Source organism: Maylandia zebra, linkage group LG13, assembly GCF_041146795.1.
Source record: "Maylandia zebra isolate NMK-2024a linkage group LG13, Mzebra_GT3a, whole genome shotgun sequence".
Taxonomy (NCBI): Eukaryota; Metazoa; Chordata; class Actinopteri; order Cichliformes; family Cichlidae; genus Maylandia; species Maylandia zebra.
This window is the reverse complement of record NC_135179.1, coordinates 1,937,547-1,946,670: the sequence shown is the minus strand read 5'-3', so window position 1 is coordinate 1,946,670 and position 9,124 is coordinate 1,937,547. Positions and strand designations below refer to the sequence as shown.

At 47.5% G+C, this 9,124-nt stretch overlaps 2 protein-coding genes across 5 annotated transcripts in view; both read right to left on the bottom strand.

The window, feature by feature from the left end:
* Positions 1-237: 237 nt before the first annotated feature.
* LOC101468796 (barrier-to-autointegration factor-like protein) lies at positions 238-2,508 on the bottom strand. Of its 2 annotated transcripts, none has more exons than XM_076891379.1 (3): positions 2,046-2,242; positions 1,118-1,248; positions 238-563 (listed from the first exon to the last, which is right to left on the bottom strand). In XM_076891379.1, exons 2-3 carry the CDS (start codon positions 1,241-1,243, stop codon positions 417-419), a joined length of 273 nt encoding a protein of 90 aa, XP_076747494.1. In that variant the 5' UTR covers positions 1,244-1,248; positions 2,046-2,242; the 3' UTR covers positions 238-416. The 2 variants fall into 2 exon arrangements, with proteins under 2 accessions (XP_076747494.1, XP_004575344.1); XM_004575287.5 differs by lacking the exon at positions 2,046-2,242 and adding an exon at positions 2,350-2,508 and having other exon boundaries at positions 240-563.
* Positions 2,509-6,484: 3,976 nt separating this feature from the next.
* The window catches only part of abhd12 (abhydrolase domain containing 12, lysophospholipase), an 11,088-nt gene continuing 8,448 nt past the window's right edge, over positions 6,485-9,124 (bottom strand). For all 3 annotated transcript variants that reach the window (XM_004575292.4, XM_012916065.3, XM_024804758.2), the window contains 6 exons: positions 8,868-8,905; positions 8,536-8,615; positions 8,378-8,460; positions 7,591-7,669; positions 6,886-7,013; positions 6,485-6,811 (listed from right to left, as the gene is read on the bottom strand). In XM_004575292.4, the coding sequence (XP_004575349.3) occupies positions 6,775-6,811; positions 6,886-7,013; positions 7,591-7,669; positions 8,378-8,460; positions 8,536-8,615; positions 8,868-8,905 (445 nt within the window). In that variant the 3' untranslated portion in view covers positions 6,485-6,774. The remainder of the gene's footprint in view (positions 6,812-6,885; positions 7,014-7,590; positions 7,670-8,377; positions 8,461-8,535; positions 8,616-8,867; positions 8,906-9,124) is intronic.

The following is a 9,124-nucleotide window of genomic DNA, read 5'->3' as shown; positions in this document are numbered from 1 at the left end:
TGTTAAAAAGGAACCGCCCTCTTCTGAAGCCATTTCTAACAGGGGTGGACTTAAGGAGGCGGCGGGGAAAGCACCAGCAGGTCAGCGTCCTCGAGCGTCTCTCAGGCTGATCTGTGTCACTGTACGTGCATGATGTCACAGGATGATGAACACAAACACATCTACAAATCCAGCAGCAGGTGGCGCTGTACCCTGTCATACGGAGGCTTCGATGTTTTTATGGTGGACTCAGAAAGAAGACAGCAAGCCGTGGAGACAAAGCTTTTATTCATGTAAACGTTCTTCAGTGAAACAGGTAAACAGACACCTGGCTGCAGGAAGTCCACCTCAAACACCTAACAACAGCAGAGCCATCAGAAGCCTCCGAAACAGGAAGTGAGCAAACGCAGGTGTGGTTTTTGTGAAGAGGCGGCACCTCAGAGGAAGGCGTCACACCACTCCTTCAGGCACTGAGCGCAGGAGCTGGCCTGGCGAGAGTTGGCGCCGATGGAGTCTTTGAGCCAATCGGTGAACATCTCCGTGTCTTTCCTCAAGAGCAGGAACTGACCGAGAACCACATATGCCTGAAAACACACACACACACACACACACACACACACACACACACACACACACACACACACACACGAGAGTTAGTCCAGTTACAGTCTCTGTGGATAATTTCCCCTGTGATAACTGCACAGAGGGTCTTTATAAGTCAGCTATTTGGATTCTATTCAGGCTTTCAGTTTGCACCATCAGGGGCGTGGCCTGTCTGCCTAAAAGGTGGAGGGTGACACAGGCAGTTGTAGCTGCTAGCTGTCTGCTAGCTTCACCTGAACGGAACCTGTGGACCATGTTTGTGCTCTCAGTTAGCAGCTAATGCTAGAACCCACAGGAGCATCACACAGACTCTGAAACCTGCTGATCAGTGCTCAGTAACATCCAATCAAAATCCTTGAATTTCACCGTGTACCAAACCTGGAGCTCCGCCTTCTTGGACGCTCTGTTAGTACCTCACAGCAGCCATTATTGGTCATGTGAGGTCGTTAAAATGCTCCAACAGAACTACAATGTGACTACACAGCACACGGCAGTGAAGCTGCCGTGTGCTCTGTGTGTGTGTGTGTGTGTGTACCTTGTCGAAGCCATTCTCCTCCAGCTTCTTCCCCAGAGTCTCTCCGATGCCTGACAGAGCCGTCACAGGTTTGTCCGCCATCGGCTCTCCAACAAAGTCCCGGTGCTTCTGAGACGTGGTTGACATCCTGACTGCAGGAACACACACACACACACACACACACACACACACACACACACACACACACACACACACACACACACACACACACACACACACACTAAACCCTCTCCTACTCGTCTGGAGCGAGTTCGGATCATTGGTGTCAAAATGAACTCTAAAAACGTTTTTGTGGGAAAGTTAAAGTTTGGAAACCTTCATGAGCTGGAGGATCACCTGCAGAAGAGTGTGGCTGATCTGCAGGAGACCTTTGACCTCAGTGGCCTTCTCCTCTCAGCAGGAAGCCAGTGTTGCCAACTTAGCGACTTTGTCCCTATATTTAGTGACTTTTCAGACCCCTTAGAGACTTTATTTTCTAAAAAGGGACAAGCAACAAATCTGGAGACTTTCTGGTGTTTTTGGAGACTTGAAAGCACGTATCGCTCTTACTCTCAACAAGCAGCGGTGCTGCCGTGGGCACCTCACCCGCGCCAAAGCGCTCACGGGGGGAGGAAAGTCCTCCCCCAGCTGCTATCAGGGCAGGAGACGCTCACACCTGTGTGCCCAAACTGCAAATGAACCGCGCATGAGCGAAGCCGCTGCTCCGCACTGACTGTAACGCAGTCAGTTCTTTTACTCTTATGCTGTTTTGTGGATCACAAGGTTTAAAACTACTTATAAACACACACACTGTAACTCCACCAGAGTGCCTACTTCGGTCACTTTTGCGGGGTTGGAATTGTGGCATTACAAAAAACAATAATTGCTAAAAGAAATTTAATTTGTAGTTCTAAACAAACTAACTGCATTTAGGACGTTTTTTACTCACTTTGTCTCTTCCACGATGTTATTTCTCTCTCCGACAACGTTACAATTACATTAGCATGACCAATTATGCAAATTAGGCGATGACGTCATTTAGCGACTTTTAGGACAGCCAATAGCGATTTTCCTTGCTGAGTTTTCAACCGTGCAGGAAGCTGAGGGCTGCAGGGGGCGGGGTCAGCGCTCCTTGTGGCTTCAGACCCAGTTTAATTTTTTGAACTGTGCGCGTGTGTTTGTGTGCCTCCGCGTGTGTCTGCTGCTGGACTCCCATTAAAACCAGTGGAACCAGCTGCAGGTGGAAGCTCTACCTGTCACAGGAGGACTCGATCCCGCTGATGTGGACCTGGGCCGGTCTCACGCGCTGGACACTAAGGAGACACACCGCGTACCTGTGAGCACGAGGAGCTCACCTGAGCACAGCGGCGGCTCGAACAGGAAGCGTTTTATTGTGGAAACCCGGATGCACGCTGAGTTCCCTGACGCTCGTGGTGTGACGTCATGACGCAGAGACTCAAAGATGGCGTGAGTTGAAGAGGAGTCACTCCTCGGTGAAAATGAGATCCCCAAACATCTTTTGTTTTTTGGAGCGCAGATTCTGTGATTTCAAACTAAACACGCCGTGAGAATCCTCCCACTCACGGTGAGCCCAGCACACAGGTCCAGGTGTCTCCTGAGCCTCAAACATGTGTGTGACGTCACGAGCTTGCAGTCCTGCTCAGACACGTCAGAGCCGTGACGGCTGCCGCTGATCCAGTCACACACGGAGCCAGGTGCATGAAAGTAAAAGCGCTGCGGACTCTTTTTTTCAATGTACCGCTGATTGCCCCGCCCCCTACTCATAAAGCCCCGCCCCACGATCTCCACGTGTTGGTGTGGTGGGCGGGGCCGTAGCTACTCTTCTGGCTGTTCTTACAGGCGTTCCCACTGTATGCGGGTCACCTCGCTCCCCTCGCTCCGTGACCCGGGTACTTTAGCGGAAACATGGCGGTGCCGCTGACCGACCATGAGAGGCGGAAGCAGATCAGCGTGCGGGGCTCGCGGACGTCGCAGAGATCAAGAAGACTTTGCACTTCACGCTGGTGAAGGACCGGAACGTGGCCACGCCCCGGGACTACGACTTCGCCCTGGCCCCAGTGGCGTGTCCAGCGGGGTGGCCTGGGGGGACACAGGCCACCCCCCCCCCCCCCCCAACCAGACTGGCCACCCCAAAGGCAAAACAATAAAATTCAATCGAATATCAAATGTCCGATTATGTTTTCACGGTGAAGCTCAGATATCCGAGTGTAAGTGAATGCAGCATCGGCTTCTGCGCTATGTGCATCACGTTAGCAAAGGTAGGAGAGCCAAGCGCGAAAGACGTCACTGCAGGAAACAATTTTTCGGTGAAAGAAAATGACAGAATAAATGTCCCGGTAAGTAATATTAAGTTTGTTGAGTTTAGTAAACTTCGGTGAAATTAGAATACCAAGGAAAAAATAACACTTAAAGAATTATTGCAGCTGTGGAATATTTCAGACAGTATGCTACAGAGGGGAGCTAACATAAGAGTTCTGAGTTATAAGATATAATCTAAGTCGTAACATTGCTGTATGGAGCTGCAGATTTGGTTGCAGGTTAACATAGCTGGACTGGCCATCGGGCTTATTTGACTTATTTTTTATTTTTTTTGTAACGGCATGAACAATGAGAGGTGGTGGATTGGCCAGATGCAGGTCGATGTGTAGAAATAACTCCGTTGTTTGATGGTGGCTATGACGGGGCTTCCACAGAGGCAGCAGGTGGATGAGGGAAGGGGAGGCAGGAGGAGAGACCCGAGGCAGCCACCAGTCCGAGTGTCAGGTGAACTGAACTTCAGGTAAGAAGTTATGAGCTGCAGTCTATCTGGGTCAGATATAAACCAAGTTTAGGTGGAGTTTATTTTCGTTGTGCTGACTTTTTACTGTCAGTTGCAATAACTCGTACTGCGTTCTAGCCAGCTTGGAGTTTTTATACAGCTGTTCGGTTGCTATGATGTTACTGATAGTGAACTTTATTTTATTCATAAGGTTAGTTAGTAGAGTTGCCAACGGCTCCTTAAAAAAATGGAATGGTCCCTCATTCAGAGAAAATATTACACGTTTCGTGTTGAGCTGAGAAGAGACGCAGTTTGTCCCGAACTTTAGCTAGAATGGAAAAAAGACACAAAGCTGGATTTATTCTGTGTCTTTATGCTGCACAGCTGCCTCTTCTCTCATCCTCTCCCCTCCCTCTCCTGTTGCTACTTCAATCATGAAACTGATCAATGATCAGCTGATCGGCTCTCTCGTTTGTTTATCACTTTGCACCGAAAGAGGAAACCTGCAGATGTCGCGCTAAACAACAGCAGCACGTTTAAGCTTGATCAGCTGTTGTTAGAATTGATTTAATATTAATTTCCAGTATCAGCTGATGTTTGCTGGAGCCACAGCTGTAAAGCTGCTGGTCATGATGTCGGTTTGGATATGTGGTGAGAGGGAAACATGAAGATGAAACCAGGAGATGTCCTTACTGAACCATCAGAGCTGTGATGGAGAAACAGGTTTACCTTTTAGGTCACATGGATGAGTTGAAGTTATGAACTGTTTCTGAGAGACAAATAACACCAGGATCCTTTTCTAAGCAGCTGACAGCTGGTAACTGTGCAGGGGCGGGTCTAGCAAATATACCAACAAGACAGTGTACATATGGAAAAGATATATATAAATCTTATAAAGTTTGTATCTGTCTTGTGTGAAACTTGTATGAAAAGCATACAAGAGTAAAAACAGATATAAGATCCTTTGAAAAATTATATAATGAAACTTGTATGTTTTGGATACTAAAACAATATATGAAAGTAATGAGAAAGTGGCCACTTTCATGAGTAAATCATATAAGTTTTTACTATTTCTTTTCCATATGGGACTGTCACAACAGCATTTGTTTTCATTCAAAGGCTTTATGGCTTTAATACCTGGGGGGCCGGTCTCCAGTCAAAATGCCATTTTTTTGTCCCAGTCCAGCCCTGGACACGACACGCAGTGAGTTAATCTGAGCAGGTGCATTAAAAAATAAATGGCCGGGTCAGCGGTGCACATCGCAAATCAGCTCGCAGAGACATTAGGTGTGCCGCTTCTTAATGACGGTATCTTAGCTAACAACCCCAAGTACCAGATTCAACTTGTAATTGGCTAAAAATAACTTCGTCTACTGGTCAGAGGGACGTTGTTAGCTGGCAGTTTTTTTTCAAGCGATGTTGAAATTTCCACATTCAGACACTTCAAATGCTTCAGCAGCTGTCGGCTCAGCATCAGCACCACGGAAATACACGGATACATCCGTATACTCGAGACTGATCAAACCAGAAGCTTTAATGAGCAGCTGGTTTGTCTCGCATTAACTGGCTGAGTTAATGCCAGTTAATCGAAATGCAGCTGATTGAACTGAAAAGCTCGACTCTGTGGGGTCAAAGTTTGCAGAACTATGGACACAGCTGGAATCCACAGCTGTGCGTGTTCATGGAGCTGCATGTTCACCTGCTGGACGTCACTACCTGACACGTTTAACTGTCTTCAGAACATTGCAGAGGCCTTATTGACAGTGTTTGGCTCTAATATCTGTGTGAGCAGATTTTCTCTCACATGAGTCCTCAGGTCTGAATGCTGGACACTCGGAGACCTGTGTCTCTGAGTGGGAGACCAGAGGTCACAGTAACATGTGTCTCTGTATTAACAAACATGCTATATTGGCCCAGTTTATTTTTCTTATCATTGTTGTGAGGAGACCTTAAATAGCATTTGCATTTTGCCTGTACGTCCAGGTGGATATATTTGTGCAGAATCGTGCCTTTGAGTCAAACAGCGAGAGAGCGCTGTTTACTCACTATCCAATCACATTACAGCATAAATAAGCTAACGAGCGCGTGTCTGTGGCGGTGCGTTCAGGGAACCAAGCAGCTTGTAAAACTAAATCTTTATTTTTTTATCTTCTTTTAGTTTAAAAAAATCATCATGTTCGATGAAGCTGAGCATCATCATCAGCTCAGAGCTCATTAATATTATTGTTGTTGTTATTTTGGTTTTGAGTTGCTTGTTCGAGGCCCGGCGTGAGCGCCCAGGTGTCGCGTGGGTAATGGTTTCGCGTCAGAATCTGTTTCTGCTGCTGTTTTTATTTCCTTCACCACAGAAACATGAACCTGATGTTTTGTACACAGAAAGCTTCGTCCTCGACTCGTTTTCTGCTTGTTTGTTTTTAAACGAGATTTTCGTCGTCAAAATTGCCTTGTTAACATTTTTTCTTTCATCTGATGATTTAACATTTACTTTAATTTTGGATATTTTTGCATCTTTACATTGAAAAATAAAAATCTCTTTATTTCAGTCATTGTAAGAAATGCTGACATCAACATTTTCAGATGTTTTTGAAACAAACAGCAGAACTGATAAATGAAGACAAATAAAACAAATAATATTTAATTCAAGTTGTAACAGGCCTTCAGACAAGTTCCAGTGATAAACTCGACACAATCACACAAAAATATTAAAAACTCCACGTCACCACTCTTTAAAAGCATCGGTTGCCGTGGCGACCCTGCGTGCTGTGACGCGAGCGCGGCTGTGGGAGGAATGCTAACAGAAGGAGGAATGATGTGTCGAGGTCATGCGAGGACAAAACGAGCCGCGGCGGTGCGGCTGTCGTGGAGTGCAGAGAGTAATCCGAGTACTTCCTGTCTGTCCTCACTGTGCGACGGGATGAGCTGTGCCCAGGAAATCACTGAAAGAGAAGACAAAGAGCAGCGTGAGCGCGGTTTCGCGGCTCACCGTGACATCACCGCGAGCTGATCCTACCTGAGGATGTTTGGCAGCTCCGGGCTCCTGTAGATGAACTTGTGCTTGTAGGCGAGCGCGGCGGGGAAGGGCACGAACTGAACCTTGTGACCGCTCAGGCTCTTCGACTGCGACGCCAGCGAGTAGAGCTGCAGGGAGAGGGCGAGGAGGCGGGTTAGTCTCAGTTTCTTCTTCTACTGCAGGAAAAATGGCGTGCTGCGTCCGGTCTACACCGTCACAGCGCGGCTCTACAGATCGGTCACACAGAAACTCGTGCCTCTCTCTCCCGTCTTCGACGCCACCCTCCCTGAGCCTGGCTCTTCCTGCTCCCACCCTCGCCTATGCGCCTGCTCACAGGGTCGTCTGGTTGTTGGCTCCTCTCTGTGTGATCGTCGGCTCTATGAAAAGCGCCCTGTTGTGATTTGGCGTTGCATAAATGCTGCCGGAGCAGATCCGTCCACATCAGAACGTTCTTTAAAAACATGAAACGTTCCGGTTTCTATTAACGTGACAATACAGCAGAAATCTGTCCAATGTTTTCGTTTTAGCTTCAGTTCTACCGAGTTAACGATAAAAACCCTGAAAACCAGAAACTTCACACCTGAGCCTCAACTCTCGCGGCCCGGTCCGTGCCGTGGGGGTTGGGGGCCGCTGTCTTAAAGAATAAGACTTGTTCTTGACGGATTTCTTTAGATTGGTGGAGATGTTTCGGTCACACTTTCTTACCTTCTTACCGAGGTGGAAAGGAACCACGCTGTCGTCCTCGGCGTGGAGGATGAGCACGGGACAGGAGATGTGGTTCATGCTGCAGACACACAAACATTCAGGGACATTAAACTTGTACTTGCAATTATTTTATTGTACTTTTTATATTTTACATTTATATTTATTATTGAAACTTGCACCAAGGGAGTGGCACTCCAATTTCGTTGTACTCTGTACAATGACAATAAAGGCTATTCTATTCTACTCTAAACGCCTCTGCTGCATTCAGGGGCTGCAGTTCTTCTAACAGCCACTAGGTGCTGCTGTTTGGGTTATGTGTGTGTGAATCACCAGATATTCACACACACATAATGAGCTAATATTTCCAGATTAGTCTGCAGGGTCGAAGGTCAGCAGCTGTAATGAAAGTCTGTTCTCTGACGCTGCACGAGCAGATCCAGGATCAGCGTCTAAAAACAATCAAGCTCCATCCGTCAGACCTGCTCGGGTCATAAAAGTGAAAAATCAACGATTCGGTTTAAACTTCACGAGAAACTCGAAATGTTCCTCGGACAATTTAACATCAACTCCAAAATTATCCAAAGACGGTAAAAACGTTTCCTGTTCCACCCACTCAGGAATTTACTCCGAACCCCGAGAACAAGTAAACGCTCGGAGGCGCTCTGCACGCTGATTCAGGTCAAACAGCCGCATGCTTTTTAAAAACGACGTAGCGAGCTGCTGACGAGCAGCCGGGCGCCGCTCGAAAACACGTTTCACGTGGGAGGAGCTTTGATGAGGTACATACTTCTCATCGCTGGTGAAGCGGATGTTGTTGGCAGTGATGGCGTCCAGGAAGAACCAATCAAAGCCGGGCAGGTACCGGTACACCTGAAACACACACACGCACTGTGAGACACACCTGCAGGAGCTGTGTGCGTCTGTGTGTGTGTCTGTGTGTGTTACCATGGAGAAGGGGTGACTCTTGGCCTCCTCTCTGATGTTGGTGAAAGGAGACTCTAAGATGAGCGCGTCAGGAGGACTTCCTGTGAAACGATGTCATCATTAGTACCTGACGCTACGTTTCCCACAATCCTCGGCTGCTGAGACGCTCCAATTAAACCCAGAAATAAACTCCTGGGAGTTTTAGTTAATGTCGTTCTCAATCTGCTGTTTTGCTATTTTTAATCCACACAGTGCTGTGCAAAAGTCTTGAGCCAGCCCTCATTTCACACACACTAAGGAGAGAAGTGTGTGTGTGTGTGTGTGTGTGTGTGTGTGTGTGTGTGTGTGTGTACCTCTGTCACACAGCCGTCTGACCACATTGGTTGCCACTCTGAAAGAAAAGAAACTCGGATTAAATCGGAATCCTTGGATCTGCTTCAGCCTCGTTGCTGCTGATCGACCTCTGGGACTGAAACTTGCAGTTCCTCTAGCGTCCTGCAGGGGCAGCAGTGACCCCCCCCCAACTATAAAACTTTAGAGCTAATTTCCAGTTTCGATGCCTGAATGTTGAGAAGGCTTTCGGAAGTCGTGACTAAAGCTGGAAAGGTGT

Bases quoted from the DNA above. Each gene is read 5' to 3' on its own strand.
- LOC101468796 (XM_004575287.5), bottom strand. From the start codon at position 1,243: ATGTCAACCACGTCTCAGAAGCACCGGGACTTTGTTGGAGAGCCGATG. The intron at 564-1,117 runs GTACACACACAC...GTGTGTTTTCAG, and splicing joins AGGAGAATGGCTTCGACAAG to GCATATGTGGTTCTCGGTCA.